The 17,071-nt window shown below is 34.6% G+C and overlaps 1 protein-coding gene and 2 pseudogenes across 1 annotated transcript in view; all 3 read right to left on the minus strand.

The window, feature by feature from the left end:
* Positions 1–289: 289 nt before the first annotated feature.
* On the minus strand, positions 290–4,944 carry LOC116143581 (annotated as a pseudogene).
* A 1,937-nt stretch (positions 4,945–6,881) lies between these two features.
* LOC116142594 lies at positions 6,882–8,743 on the minus strand (annotated as a pseudogene).
* Positions 8,744–13,140: 4,397 nt separating this feature from the next.
* The window catches only part of LOC116143953 (SNF1-related protein kinase catalytic subunit alpha KIN10-like), a 37,763-nt gene continuing 33,832 nt past the window's right edge, over positions 13,141–17,071 (minus strand). Inside the window, 10 exon segments of the mRNA XM_031429435.1 lie at positions 13,141–13,541; positions 13,788–14,027; positions 14,127–14,264; positions 14,778–14,861; positions 14,931–15,020; positions 15,277–15,462; positions 15,594–15,725; positions 15,853–16,035; positions 16,129–16,313; positions 16,670–16,860. Of these exon segments, the coding sequence (XP_031285295.1) occupies positions 13,428–13,541; positions 13,788–14,027; positions 14,127–14,264; positions 14,778–14,861; positions 14,931–15,020; positions 15,277–15,462; positions 15,594–15,725; positions 15,853–16,035; positions 16,129–16,313; positions 16,670–16,860 (1,543 nt within the window). The 3' untranslated portion in view covers positions 13,141–13,427.

The following is a 17,071-nucleotide window of genomic DNA, read 5'->3' on the forward strand; positions in this document are numbered from 1 at the left end:
TAATTAATTGCCCAAAAATTTATTTGACACATAATTAGTTTTTGAAATATGTTTATCGAATGCTTATAGGTTACTAGCTTAAGAAATAAGCGATAGGAACTACATTTTCCTGTGCTATCACAAGCTTAAGATTTATTAGAAAAGTAAACCATTGTTTAGAATTGAAATGAGAGAATTTGCAAGAGAAAACACAATACAAATAATCCATCCTCCCAACATTCATTCTATATATAACCTTACGGTATGCTTCATACTTCCCTAAAACAAAAAACAAAATAGAACATTAACCAGAGAATAATACGATGATGAAAGAAGCACAATTCTTTCATCGAATTCATTTAAGTTACCTGTTAGGGTTCATAGCATAAGACCGAGACTCCACTGTTAGTGACTAAGCCATAGCAGTGCCTAGTTTCACTGTTAATGACTAGCTTCAAACAACAATCACCCGTATAAAACTGCGGGGGAAAGTTAACAAAGATCCCCACCAACAACTAGTTATGTACATCTTATGTTTTTTATTCACATGCATCAATAGATTCACGAATAATTCCTTCGTCAATACCCTAACCTTCTTGATTTAAAGGACCCGAAGTTGTGCAAGAAAGGCTGCGCAAAGATCCAGGAAGAGCAACTGCGGACCTTGAACCCTCTGAAGATCAAGCAGGTATTTCTCCTCGCGAGTTTTGTAAAGCTGTCAAGCCCATTGGTAGGAAAGGCATTATCAGCAGAAAATATTTAGAGACATTGTACGTATCAGATTTATTTTTGTCTTCAAATAGCAAAATGGTTGACACTTAAATTATCACTGTAAAAGGGGGCCCAACTAGGTCTTTCACTTGCTTGGGAGAGTGATCAAAGTTGACGTTCCTATCTCGGTATAAAAAAAATTTGTACACCACCATTATATTGAATAATAAAATTGAGCATATTTGAGTTACCTGCACTTCAAACTTGATTACATTTGGTGACTTGATAACGTCGTTCTCAATAATGGTAGATTCCTCCCCAAAGTAGTGATTATTGTGTACATGATTATTAATCATGCCTTCATGAGACCGGGACGCCAGGAATCCACCTGCACTTCATGTTGTAGTGCCCAATCTTTTCCAGCATACATTCAGTTCTTGCAAGCTTGGAACTTCCGTCATTATTTCACGGGATGGGCACGGGACTGTCAAATAAAGGCAACAAAAAACATTTAAAGTCAATAACATGTAATTAGTAAAGGTCTACTCAGCCTTCTAAAGTTCACAACACAAACCACCTGCAGTCCAAGAGACCATTTTCTTTCAAATGGCATCTGTGCTTTTAATCCCATTCCTTGTAATCCATGAACGTGGAAGGCGATTCCCAACGGGTGAAGCAACTTCACCAGGATGCATACGGTTGAACCAGACCTGGAAAAATTTATGAAAAAAGAAAAAGTACCCAAAGAGAATGTAAAATTCAGAACCTACATGAAATATGTATAGATTCCACAGAATATCAACTACAACTAACCAGATTACGAAATAATTATATATAAAATGACAATAGTAAATAACTTGGTCCAGGAAAAATATCATCTCTTTCACATGCAAAAAATTGATTATAGTGCTCCAGCAATTTAATTAGGAATCTTTTACAACAGTACAAGCTCCAAGGGAAGAGACAAAATTAGGTAGTTAGCATCATGCCTTCTCAGAACCCTGGTAGAATAACAAACGACTATAAATTTCGTTATAAGCAACTATGATAAAAAATACTCAAACGCTATAAATTTCTGTATAAGCAACTATGATAAAAAATTAATATTGAAATGTAAAGAAGTAGAAATGGATTCATTAGATCAAAAGATAATTGGCATGCAAAATGATAACCAACACAAGTAGACTGGGGAAACTACCGCACCATAGTTTCTGAAACTCAGCTCCAAGATAACCACTGGAAACACGGAACCGGTTGTCCAGCAACGTAGTACGCAACAGTAGCCTGAATATTGCAGCAACTAATTAGACCAATTAAAAACCTAACGCAAGAGAATGGAAAGTTACCAACCTCATTTTGTATTCTGTTGCGAAGAGACTCAACCACTTGAGTTTGATCAAATCCATCTTAACCACTTCCTTAAGAATCTCCTCATCAATCTGTGCCAGAACCCACAATTATAATTCAATTAATCATCACAAAAAATATAATAGTGCAATTACCAATAAATACAATTTAAGCATTCAAGAAGTATTGTTCCAGATAGATCCGTTCCTCTACATAATTTAATTACAAATTACAACAATATCATAATTATAAAGCTGGCTGCGAGGAGATTTGCTTAATAATGAGCACTATACTCATTTTAATTTACGAAGAAATTGATACGCACTGAAAAAGTCAACCACCTTTTTGGTTGTTGCATTGTGTCATGGTGGGGGAACGCTAAATAACGTGGAGATGGGCTTGGAACCATGGATGTTGACGAAATCTGGAATGGAAATTCGCTTCATGGATCAACTATAAGCATCCTTGGGATCAAATCTTTGCACCCGGAGACAAATGACTAGGAAGGTGTATATCCCACCCTATGGTTCCATGAAACCTCAGTGAGGTCAAAAATATAATGAAGGATGGCAATCCACGCCCGTATCACTGTTGCAGATTTAGCTGACTTCAAAAATAACAAACTTGATTGCATAAATTCAGTAATACCTTATTTTCTAAAAAGATGGGATGTTTTCATCATCAAAAGGAAGGGTCCCACAGAGAAAGAGCGTAACATATAACACCGCAGCTCCAACATCTACTTCAGCCCAGCATACAGTTTTCCAGAAATAACCTATATAATGTAATGGGACTCGTAATGTTAGCTTGAGATGTTATTTCACAAAATAACTTCACTCATAAAAGAGAAAAAATGAGCTCAAGACTTTTAGCAATAAACTCTAAATTGAAATGTTCATACCTCAGGGCAGCATAATTTGGGCTTCCGCAACTTGTCTTCAGAAATGACCATCTCGCATTATATTGCTCAAGCCAAAATCAGCAATTTTTACATTCCACTTGGAATCCAAAAGCAAATTTTCGGGCTTAAGATCTCTATGAACCACCATGTTTCGGTGGCAGTACTCCACACCAGAAATTATCTACTCACAGAAAGATTTGATTAAATGTAACCCAATTGGAGAGTAATAATAAACAGTAGAATCTAATATACAATAGTTGCCATCCCCACCTGCTGAAAAAAAACTCGGGTCATCCCTGTAGCCTGCCCTTCTCAACAATATAATCAAATAACTCTCCAGACTTCACATAACTCCATCACAACATAAATACACTTGGGGTCTCTATGACTTCATAAAGTCGAATGATGTGAGTGGCATCATAAACAACCTCAATTTAATTCTCTTCTCACTGCCAAAGAAAAAAGGTAAGAGACAATGTACACACTTCTATATACACCATATCCGACTATGCCATTCATGCAAATTACAAGAATTATTACCCATGAAGAAAAACAATGACCTTTCTCCTCTTATTTAGTATGAGAAAATAATCATGAAAACTACATATTACAAGAGCTTATAATTCAATCTCTAAGCCTTATTACTGATATAAAAGTAAGCTGCATACATCACAAAAAAGGAAAACAGAGAAATAATTCGATCATGGAAAATAAACCAAATTAACAAAGTATAGAAGTATCTTTATACCAGACAAGATCATAATCCAAGGACATAAACATACCTTTCTCTCCATTTCCATATTTTTGATCTTGCGACGATAAGTATCTTGATAGCAACTTTATGGCCAGTCAAGATGCTCCGCAATTTCACCTTACCAAGGATCCAATTCCTAGAGTTTTACCAAGCTTATAATTTGGTAAAAACATATCCACACCACTGCCACCTCGACTAGATCCATCCATGTTCCTACTCAGAAAACAAGATTGAGAGATGAGAATACAAACATGGCATAATTAGAGTTCTCACAAAACATTCGTGCTAACAAAGAAAAGAATCAAACAATCTCTCAAAAACCCATTCCATTTTCAGTCACAACTGAACTTAATAACATTTGCGCTGATCTACTCCCAATCTTCCAATTGTACACATGGCAATGATAGAGTTCCTCACAACATTCGTGTTGAGCAAAACCCAAGAAGCCAAACACATTTTCAAAACCTGATTCAATTTTCAGTCACAGAATAATTAACTTCTAGCTGATGTGCTCACAATTCGGTAGAAAAACTTCATATTTCCCAGAAAACAACCAATTTCACCTCTTATAACCAGATGGGTGCGGCTAAATATTCAACCACGTTGTTCTACCACCAAAAGCTAACTTATTAAGTAAAACCCCAATACCATTACAAAATCAACAAATTCCACTAAACTGAAATATCAGATCACTACCCATTACGTCGGATCAAACATTTCTTTAACCCATAACTCCAATTAACGCCTCAGTATAAAAACATGAACAATATTACAAAAATTCACTAACGCAAAACAAAAACTCCTGTTTCGCTCTGTAACTAGTTTGATAACGTTACCAGATCAGTACCACAGTGTTTTTCAGAAAACGAATATTTTAAACCATAAAATTTCCCGTACAACTATAATAAACCCTAATAAACAACTAGCCCAGACTCATCAAGCCCACAAAGACGACAAAAGTAAACATTTTCGCCACAAATCTAGTCAAACGAAGCTTCAATACGCAACACCAACTCATTTCATCAAAAACCCCCAAAAAGAAAATATTCAACAAACGCCAGCTTAAACAACAGATCTCAAACCCAACCAAACGACATCGAATCAAACCTAAAAATGACAAACCAACAACATTCACCTTCACATCAAATCAAAACAGAGAAGAACTTACAGAACGGGAATCCGAGCGAAATCGAGCTCCTAAACTTCAAATTAAAGCTTGAAAAATAGGAAAATAAAATTAAAACGATTCAATACAAAACACTGCAGTCGAAGATTTTTTTTTTTTTCTTTTTGGGATTTAGAGTGAATTAATTATGCGATTATTAATTATTGTATGATAGTAAAGCAATAATAATCGCAAAAGGATTTAAGGGGAAAAAATATTTTTTTGGTTTTCAACTGAACACATAAAAAATATTCTCTTTTTTGTCTGTGGGGGTTACACAGAGAGAGAGAGAGATAGGGGAAGCTTAAAACGAACGAAAAAATGTCGTTTTTGGTTTTAAGTGTTTAAAACATTATAAAAAATGACTTTTTTGCCCTTTGATTTTGATGTATTGACAGGACTATCCTGCTGGATTTCCAATTTTGTTTGATTATCAGGATTCGGATGGTAGAGTTCAAAAAATTGTAATGATAAAAGTACTTGATTTATGTTAGTTGAGGCTTAAGATTTTATTACAAGATTTAGTTGATACAAAATTGGTTGTCAAATACTAGGTATAAGATTTGTAATTAATAAAATCCATTTTTTAAATGTAGTAATCTGAATGGGAGTTAGAAATACTATTATATAGATCAATCCGATAACATTTAAGTATAATTATGACATAATTAATATTATGACGTTTGTGACTAAACTAGACTTTTGACTTGAAGGACAGTATGATAGTTATATGTATGATCAGATCAATCGATAATATCATAATATAATTATGACATAATTAACATTAGGACGTTGTAACTAGACTTTCGACCTGAATGATAGTATGATAAGTAATGTTAGATTTACAACCCAATTTCACAACATTCCTCATAACTTCTTATGTGACAACTCGTCATTGATTAGCTCTGAATGGAAAGTAGAACCCATAAAACAAGCAAGAACCATTTTATGAGTTGGCCAATAAAGAGCTACCACGTTGAAGGTAGTGAGATTAGATTATAGACCTAACATTACTCATAATAGATGGTTATATGTATGTCAAATCAATCCGATAATATTAAATACAATTTGACATAATAATATTAAGACGTCGTAACTAGACTAGACTAGACTTTCAACCTAAAGGATAATATGATAAGTAATGTTATTCTATAACTCAATTTTAAACCTCTTCACAACATCCGACATAATAACTCATCCTTGGTTAGTTCACACAAATGAACAAACAAAACCATACAAGCAAGAGAAACTCATTTTATGAGTTAACAATAATAAGTTGTCACGTCAAGGATTGTGAACTTAAATTATTCTTAATATGATGATATATATATGATCTGATCAAATCAATAATATTTAAATATAATTATGACATAATTAACATTAAAATGTAGTGATTAGACTAGATTTTCGGCCTAAAGTACTAGTATGAAGTAAATGTATGATGAATAAGAAAAACAGAGAAGGATGGATGAACAAAGAATAATAGGACAATTTCGAATGGCGGTGATGAGATGATATTGATGAGTCAGAAAGTGTTGTCATCTATTATATATATTAAAATTAATAGAATATTTATATTTGGCAATAGAAGAGGCCAAGTGGGTTCAATGTTAAGCTCAGTCTCAGGCTGACAACATCAAGATACCGAGCTTTTAGCACGTCTCTGCCTGTTGTCTGCATAGCAAATTGACCTCAAGATACTCTCTTCTACAAGTTTCGCACATTTTGGAACGTATCTGTAATAGTACTAGTAGAGTGTTAGACTTAAGGAAAATTACATATCTGGGTCCCTAGGTTTTCATACCTGGGGCCCATATATGAAAACGGGTCGGGTTGGTTGGACCCATGTTAAAAGAGTAGAATGAGTACATGAACAAATTACAGAGTCTGATGTTCCACTATACTTAACGAGGTTTTTAAGCCTGGAGTGAAAAATGCATACATTTATCATTGTGAAATAATATACTCAAACCCAAAAGTAGTAGCTCGTGAAAATTTAACAACGATACAAGGCAGGCGTGTGCTCAGTAATCAGGGATGGCGGAGAAGCGAAATCCTTGAATGCCCTCCATGAGTAATAGCTATCCGGGTCTCATAAAAGCCTACAGGCAGAAGAAGATGATCTCACACCGATCAGTTTATCGGTTCATAGCATTTAGAAAAGTAATGATAGAACAAGTAATTGGCAGATGAATAAAACAGCAATTTGATTTACTACTGAACATAGCCATCAAACTGTAGGAAATTAAACCTAAGGTCAAGACATCTTTATATGGAATTCTCACAAAAAAAGGCTATAAAATGAGGGCTCCTGGTACAGGTTTGTTTGGGACTATGGCATGGAACCGTAATTAGTCCAAAAGGTAATACAAGCTCATGCAGAACATATTCGAGTATTATTCTATGCAGTACAAGATTTCTCGATTCCAGAACAAGAAAGGACAAATTAATTCAACCCTCAGAACCTTAGGGTTCACTTTGGTAAGAAGTAATTGACAATCAAAGCAGAGTGAGCATATTTTATTTAACACAGGAAGATTGATGGTTCAAATTTCTTTGTTACAGCATTTTAAAGCAAAAGTTCGAGGAAAAACTTCTGTCAGACAAAAATGATAGAACTTCATGGCTTCAGACTGTGCCCAATGGTGTGCAGTTGAAATAACTGAAACCAAATGAAAGGTACTCACTAATGTATAAATAAAAACAGCTATTTTGCTTCAATGCAAGTCCTGTAAATTAATCTCCAAAAAAAGAGTAAAACATGCACTTTTACCGAAAGTAATCTCTATAATTGACAAATTCTGCGTTCAAGACATAATCGAGGCAAAGCACGCAAAAGAGTGTAACTAAGAAAAGTCTCGTACAATTGAAGAGTCCCAAATCTAGAATTATATGCTTTATATGGCATTCGGTAACCTTGAATAAGTGTATTGGATTGAGGAAGTTAATTTCTGTAAACCGCTTTTCTTCCACAAAAGAGAGTGCAGCATACAACAGTGCGTGTTGGAAAAGATACTGAAACATAATTAGGGATCCAGAACTGGCCAATTTTTTTTTTTTTTTATGGCAAATTTTAGAGTTCCTATTCTACAAGAACACTAGATGGTTGAAAAAAAAAATGTAAACCTTTTTCAATATATACCTCTCTACATCTATACACAACCTTTTCACTAAACTGTTTGTAAACGTTACAAGAATGCAAATGACGCCTACACCAGAAAACAAACTATTCAAATGGGGCACAAATCAATCAATATAGACGCATAAAAACTATCTAGCCCCACATCAATTAACAGACACATATCAAGAGAGTATTAAATAAAAATTTCATATAAATGGTCTGACATCCATGGGCTGCAACTGAAGACAGGCAAATGATCTTCAGCCTACACGTTTACAACTAAATATAAATAATAAAATTATCATATACATTCAGAGCCCTAAGATTCTTTGCTTCTTTAATCATATGCCGATTCCATTGCCAGTAAACATGTTCAACATAAGTTAATAGTATGTTGCAAAAGAAAATTAGACATCAAGTCCAAGAGGCAATATAGCAAAAATTAAAAAATTAGGCACATTACCTGGGAGGAATGTAAGAATTCCAGGACTAAAAGGCCATAAGCTTGGGCCTTCTTCCCCCCATGTGACCAGTGAAAATAAACACAGGAGAAAAAGAAGCAGTGATCCTCGACAAAGCAAGAATAATGCGAGTGCAATTGACTTCCATGGGATCCTATCAAAGGCTTTGGCGAATAATCAAAACTAGGATCATAACGCTGCCTCCTATCACCATCATAAAAATCATCATAATCATCGGTAGCAAGTTTTTCATAACAAACATTGCGCTTAGATGCCATATCAACTAAACCCAACTCTTAATAATTATCCCAGGGAATCACACACAAATACCTGAAGCCTTCAATCCAAAATCAAACAAACAAACAAATTTCTTCAGAACTCAAATCAAATTCGAAAATTCACAAAAGCAAAATACAAACAAACATAATAAGTCAAATAAAAATATAAAACATAATAAAGCAACCAACAAGAAAGACCTAAGAAGAAGAAGGGAACCCAATTATTCTCCTATTGTTTCTGAAATCTACACACAGGGTATCTTGTTACTGACTGACTTCAATCAATGGGATACAATCTCTTAAGACTAGTTAAAAATGATCAGATCTTTTTCTTTTCAGCTTTATATGTTTATACAAAGGGACTAGCATCACGGAAAATAGGATCCCTTTTTACTTATTGATTGAACATCCCACAGAAGAAATCAAGAGTGAGAGTAGATAAGAGTTAGTGAGCAATGGAAGATATCAATTCGAATATCTATATTGGAAATCTATGTCTGTCTATCTGCCTTTGCTCTCAAGAAGAGAGAGCGGCCACAATGTAAGATACCAGAATTTGGGGAGAAAAGAGTTCATCTCAGGCGTAATTGGTGTCAAAGTGTAAATCTATACGGTATGGTATAGAACGAGTTAAGATCATAGAGATTAGTCATTCTTCAAATAAATTATTCGCTTATATTACAATAATTCAGTTGCTTGGCATCCATTTCAAAGTATTTCAAATAAAAGCATTTTCCATATTCTCACCCTCTATTTTAAAGTAATCTACAATGAGAATATTCAAATATATTTATCAGTTTGAGTTTCCACTAAACAAAGAAATTTTTTGCTATGAACAATCAATATGCAATTAAAAAACAAAATTAAACATAAAATATAAGATTTATGCCAATAGGAGTTGCTGGCACAGTGGCATCTAGCTTATAAGTAAGTAAAATTTATATTTTACAGAAAACTGCTTTTCTACAGTTGTCAAACACGCCATAAGCCAAGATTTGATGAAACTATAAATGAAGAACATAATAGCAATAGCACGAAAGAGAACAGATTAAAGATAAAATATGGATGAGAAAAGTATAATGAAAGATAATCGAAGCATGGCCAGACTCACCGGAACGTCGTGGTCGGTGAGAGGTGTGGCTTTGGCTTGCGCGGACGAGAGGAGAGACAGCCGAAGTTTGAAGTAAGAATTTTATGAGTCAAAGACGGGCTATTTGTAGGATGATTTTGAAAAAAACCATATTTTGAATGATCTAATGCCTTCCTTATAAAGAATAAAATGACCTAACCGTTGGCTTCAACAAACGATTCCGTGGGTTATTGGGTAAGTACTGTTAACTGCGTGTTTTAAATAATATAAATAATTTTTCACTTAGTAATATTCATAAATCTCTTATATATATTAAATTAAATCGCAATGGACAATATTGTTGTGGTAAAGGTGGTAATGCTAAAATGAATTATTACGCAAGGCATAAAGGGGGAGGTTATAAGCACTGTTTTAAAACTCGACTAGTTTGACTCTTTAAACCAAGACTCGGGGCCTTCTCCCAGCAAGTCACCCTTGTTCACTATTTTAAAATCCCAATATTCATGAAGAAGCAAACCCTAGAGAAGACAACAATAATTCGTGAGTAGACGATAGCGAGGCTGTTGGGAGGTTTTACAAAGAAAATGTTAGTGAGTTGAAAGGTGGTGATGAAGGTGATTTCTGGTGAGTGAAACATCGAAAAAGGCAAAAGAGTAGCCATAACAGTGGGTTGTTGCCAGCGATTGGTCGGGCAAATAGGGGGGGAGGGGTTGATATGGGTTTTGGTCAGGAGATTGAGGAAGAGTATTTTAGTTGTGATGAGAGCGGTTGTCGATGTCAAAAACAGGCCTATTTGGCCTGGGTTGGCGATGATGATGGTGGTGTTTTTTTGCAAAAAATTGTTCAATTTCAGCCAATTGTTAGGCATATTTGCTAGAGAATAGTTCTAATGATGAGTGAGATTTGTAATTAGTGTATTGTCGCTACCAACCAGTTGATCGTCGATTTGCATTTGGCTAGATCATAGGGGTGTGTTTGTAAGATTTCAAACCTCGAGATATGCTGATATCACCGGTCCGACTCGAGACCCAGCCACTTTGTCGAGTTTCATCTCGAGTTGGTTATTAAAACATTGGTTATAAGTGTCTATATCCTAAAATTAATTTTTGACAAAATAAAAAAATATTGATGAAGAATCATAACCACATAAATACAATCCTAATTGAAATACATTCATTTGTTTTATATACGATAAGAAGAGATATATTTAATAATCCAACGTTATATTTATATTGTGATTGACTTTCAACAAGATATATTAACATGACATATTTCTCTAATTTAAATTAGGAATTATCGTATTAATCAAACATAAATATAAATATGATATTTTTATAAGTTCTATTTTCAAAGCAACGAATATAATTATAAAAAAAAAAAAAAAAAAAAAGATAAACCATTTTATCAATTTCCAATATTTATTTAGTTTTAATGGTAGAGTTAACCTGGGCCAGTTTTTTAAAATTTGTGGTTGTACTTGACTGTGAAGGTGACGGGCATTAATATGGGCCGTCGATTTTTCTCTTCAAAGGCGTGTCTCAGCCGTCGATGAAGTTGACTGACTTGGAAACTGTCAAAGTTGACGTCCTTTAAGAGGGGGTGGGTCATTTTGGCTGATTCTACGAAACTGAAATTCTGTGATCATCTTCATGGCCTTCTTTGAGGTTACTGTCAAATGTTTCTCTTGTTGGCTATTATTGATCACAGGGAGTTTGGCTTTTCAACGGCTATGGTTGTTTGTCTGCTAGAAAAATCAACGGTGGCGGAGGGTTTGCCGGTTTGGTTTGTATAAAGCAAATGTTGTTTTGTAGAAAATTCTATAAATGACATGTCAGTTATTGGTTAGAAAAGAAAACGACTTGTCAATGGATAGACGAATAACGGAATGACATGTTTCCGTTTCGGACAAATTTGGTACTGTGCGTCACGTTTGTAAAATCATTTCTCATTCCAAGTCATATCGCATTCAAAATTTCGTATTAACGAGAGACCCTTAAGGTTTCCAAATTTATCATTTGGATGACAATTTTTGCACTTCTCTACCCTCAAAGTTTGAAACTAGATCATATATACCCCTTTGCCTTAACTCCTTTATATTGTCGTTTATCATAGATGGGAAATGATAACTTTGGTCTTATAAGAAAGTGTTAACGTAAAGGGATACATGTGATAAAAAATTTAACAGTGTGAAAATTATTGTTTGACTGATAAATATGAAAACCTTAAAGGTGCGATTGGTTCAAAGAATATTGGATTATTAGAAATGTTAGATTACTAGAATCTCATATTACCTTAAAGATTACTGGGAATCTTTAAAAAAATGTAGTTAGCTAGTTGGTGGGTATATTATATTAATATGTTTGGTTAAGGGGAATAAATTGGTGGGTATGTTATTTAAATTACTAAATTACCCTCTTTTTAAATATTAATATAATATTAATTTTTGAATAATTTTTTAACTCCAAATATTTCAAATTTAGCTAAAACACCCCCGCTTATATAAAACTCTAATTTATGACAAAATCACCTCCACCCCTACCGCATACAAACCACCGTCGAAAGTTACCAAAGGTCATTGTGAGTAACTCACCATGACCGCGCGGCTCCAATATGGCTGTTTTCAGCCATCAATATGATTAGAAATGGCCATATCAAAGCTCTCGAAGCCTCCCAGGCGACTCTCAGTCATTTTTAGTTTTGAATGGATATGTTTTCTCATGACTTTTGGATATTAATTTCTAAAATGCTTGAGATTGATCAATTTGTTAATACCACAAAAAAAAACCCTTGCTGTCTAGTTTTAAACGTCAATCCTTAATATTCGAAAGAGAAATTGAAAGACGGCTGTCTAGCTTTGCGGTGGTCCTGTGACACAACCTTGCTGGAAATAATAATACTTTATTATCCAATTTGTGATGCTGAAACTTAGATGAATACTAACGAATATACATTATATAGTAAAAGAGATATGGATTTAGTTCATTTCTTTTTATCACCTTCGATTCAACTTTAAATAGTCAATGTTTTCATAGAAGTTTTGGAATATTTGCTCCGTTTAATTTGTGAATTGATTTTCACCTTTTTAAATATGTTTTCGGAACGCTCATATTTCTAGCTTAAGAAATAAGCGATAGGAACTCCATTTTCCTGTGATCTCACAAACTTAAAATTTATTAGAAAAATAAACCATTGTTTAGAATTAAAATGAGAGAATTTGCAAGAGAAAACACAATACAAATAATCCATCCTCCCAACATTCATTCTATATATAAACTTCCGTATGCTTCATACTTCCCTAAAACAAAAAAATCGAACATCAACCAGAGAATAATATGATGATGAAAGAAGCATAATTCTTTAATCGAATTCATTTAAGTTAAGCGTTAGGGTTCATAGCATAACACCGAGACTCGACTGGGACTAGCAATACCAGTGAGTCAGTGACTAAGCCAGAGCAGTGCCTAGTTTCACTGTTAATGACTAGCTTCAAACAACAATCCCCCATATAAAACTGCAGGGGAAAGTTAACAAAGATCCCAACCGAAAACTAGTTATGTACATCTTATGTTTTTATTCACATGCATCAATAGATTCACGTATAATACCCTAACGTTCTTGATTTAAAGGACCCGAAGTTGTGCAAGAAAGGCCGCACAAAGATCCAGGAAGAGCAACTGCGGACCTTGAACCCTCTGAAGATCAAGCATGTATTTCTCCTCGCGAGTTTTGTAAAGCTGTCAAGCCCATTGGTAGGAAAGGCATTATCAGCAGAAAACATTTAGAGACATTTTCCATATCAGATCTATTTTTGTCTTCAAATAGCAAAATGGTTGACACTTAAATTATCACTGCAAAAGGAGGCCCAACTAGGTCTTTCACTTGCTTGGGGAGTGATCGATGTTGACACTCCTATCTCAGTATTAAAAAAGTTTGTACACCACCATTATATTGAATAATAAAATTGAGCATATTTGAGTTACCTGCACTTCGACCTTGATTACATTTGGTGACTTGATAACGTCGTTCTCAATAATGGTAGATTCCTCCCCAAAGTAGTGATTATTGTGTACATGATTATTAATCATGCCTTCATGATGACCAGGGACGCCAGGAATCCACCTGCACTTCATGTTGTAGTGCCCGATCTTCTTCCAGCATACATGCAGTTCTTGAAAAGCTTTGAGCACTTCCGTCATTATTTCACGTGGCTGGGCATGGGACTGTCAAAATAAAGGCAACAAAATAAACATTTAAAGTCAATAACATGTCAATTTGTAAAGGTCTACTCAGCCTTCTAAATAGTTCACAACCACAACCACCTGCAGTCCAAGAGACCATTTTCTTTCAAATGGCATCTGTGCTCTTAATCCCATTCCTTGATAATCCATGAATGCTGGAAGGCGATTCCCAACAGATGAAGCAACTTCACCTGGATGCATATGGTTGAAACCAGAATCCTGGAAAAATTATATGAAAAAAAGAAAAAGTAACCAAAGAGGTTGTAAAATTCAGAACCTAGATGAAATATGTATAGATTCCACAGAATATAACTACTAACTAACCAGATTACGAAATAATTCTACATAAAACGACAATAGTAAATAACGTGGGTCCAGGACAAAAATATCATCTCTTTCACATGCAAAAAATTGATTATAGTGCTCCAGCAAATTTAAATAGGAATCTTTTACAACAGGACAAGCTCCACAAGGGAAGAGACAAAATTAGGTAGTTTAGCATCATGCCTTCTCAGAACCCTGGTAGACTACAAACGACTATAAATTTCTGTTATAAGCAACTATGATAAAAAAATACTACAAACGACTATAAATTTCTGTTATAAGCAACTATGATAAAAAAATTTAATATTGAAAATGTAAAGAAGTAGAAATGGCATTCATTAGATCAAAAAATAATTGGCATGCAAAATGATAACCAACACAAAGTAGACTTGGGGAAAACTACCGCACCATAGTTTCTTGAAACTCAGCTCCAAGATAACCACTGGAAACACGGAACCGGTTGTCCAGCAACAGATAGTACGCAACAGTAGCCTGAAATATGCAGCAACTAATTAGACACAATTAAAAAACCTAACGCAAGAGAATTGGAAAGTTACCAACCTCATTTTGTATTCTGTTGCGAAGAGACTCAACCACTTGAGTTTGATCAAATCCCATCTTAACCACTTCCTTAAGAATCTCCTCATCAATCTGCTAGAACCACAATTATATTTCAATTAACCATCACAATAAATATAATAGTACAATTACCAATAAATACAATTTAAGCATTCAAGAAGTATTGTTCCAGATAGATACGTTCCTTCCTATTTAATTTAATTAAAAATTACACCAATACCATAATTATAAAGCTGACCACAAGGAAAATTTGCTTAATAATGAAAGCACTATACTCATTTTATATTTACGACCGAAATTGATAAATGCACTGAAAAAGTCAACCAACCTTTTTGGCTTGTTGCATTGTGTCAGGTGGGGGAACAGCTAAATAACGTGGAAGATGGGCTTGAAACCATGGATGTTGACGAATATCTGGAATGGAAATTCGCTTCATTGGATCAACTATAAGCATCCTTGGGATCAAATCTCTTGCACCCGGAGACAAATGACTAGGAAGTGTGTATATCCCACCCTATGGTTCCATGAAACCATCAGTGAGGTCAAAAATATAAATGAAGGATTGGCAATCCACGCCCGTATCAACTGTTGCAGATTTAGCTGACTTCAAAAATAACAAACTTGATTGCATAAATTCAGTAATACCTTTATTTTCTTAAAAAGATTGGGAATATTTTCATCATCAAAAGGAAGGGTCCCACAGAGAAGAGCGTACAATATAACACCGCAGCTCCACACATCTACTTCAGGCCCAGCATACAGTTTTCCAGAAATAACCTATATAATGTAATGGGACTCATAATGTTAGCTTGAGATTGTTATTCCACAAAATAACTTCACTCATAAAAGAGAAACAAATGAGCTCAAGACTTTTAGCAATAAACGCTAAATTGGACGTTCATACCTCAGGGGCAGCATAATTTGGGCTTCCGCAACTTGTCTTCAGAAAATGACCATCTCGCATTATATTGCTCAAGCCAAAATCAGCAATTTTTACATTCCACTTGGAATCCAAAAGCAAATTTTCGGGCTTAAGATCTCTATGAACCACCATGTTTTGGTGGCAGTACTCCACACCAGAAATTATCTACTCACAGACAAAGATTTGATTAAATGTAACCCAATTGGAGAGATAATAATAAACAGTAGAATCCAATATACAATAGTTGCCAATCCCCACCTGCTGAAAAAAAACTCGGGCTTCATCCTCCTGTAGCCTGCTCTTCTCAACAAGATAATCAAATAACTCTCCAGACTTCTCATACTCCATCACTACTTAAATATGACTTGGGGTCTCTATGACTTCATAAAGTCGACTGATGTGAGGATGCATAAACAACCTCAAAATTTTAATTTCTCTTCTCACTACAAAAGAAAAAAAAAAAGGTAAGAGACAATGTGTACACACTTCTATATAACACCATATCCAACTATGCCGTTCATGCAAATTACAAGAATTATTACCCATGAAGAAAAACAATAGAACTTTCTCCTCTTATTTAGTATGAGAAAATAATCATGAAAATTACATATTACAAGAGCTTATAATTCAATCTCTAAGCCTTAATTACATGATATCAAATTAAGCTGCATACATCACAAAAAAGGAAAACAGAGAAATAATTCTGATCATGGAAAATAAACCAAATTAACAAAGTATAGAAGTATAGAAGTATCTTTTTATACCAGACAAGATCATAATCCAAGGACATAAACCATACCTTTCTCTTCCATTTCCATATTTTTGATCTTGCAACGATTAAGTATCTTGATAGCAACTTTATGGCCAGTCAATGCATGCTCCGCAATTTTCACCTTACCAAAGGATCCAATTCCTAGAGTTTTACCAAGCTTATAATTTGGTAAAAACATATCCACACCACTGCCACCTCGACTAGATCCATCCATGTTCCTACTCAGAAAACAAGATTGAGAGATGAGAATACAAACATGGCAATAATTAGAGTTCCTCACAAACATTCGTGCTAACAAAAGCAAAGAAATCAAACACATCTCTCAAAACCCATTCAATTTTCAGTCACAACTGAACTTAATAACATCTGCGCTGATCTACTCCCAATCTTCCAATTGTACACATGGCAATGATAGAGTTCCTCACAAAC

The sequence above is a fragment of the Pistacia vera genome, unplaced genomic scaffold, assembly GCF_008641045.1.
Source record: "Pistacia vera cultivar Batoury unplaced genomic scaffold, PisVer_v2 Contig1006, whole genome shotgun sequence".
Classification (NCBI taxonomy): domain Eukaryota; kingdom Viridiplantae; phylum Streptophyta; class Magnoliopsida; order Sapindales; family Anacardiaceae; genus Pistacia; species Pistacia vera.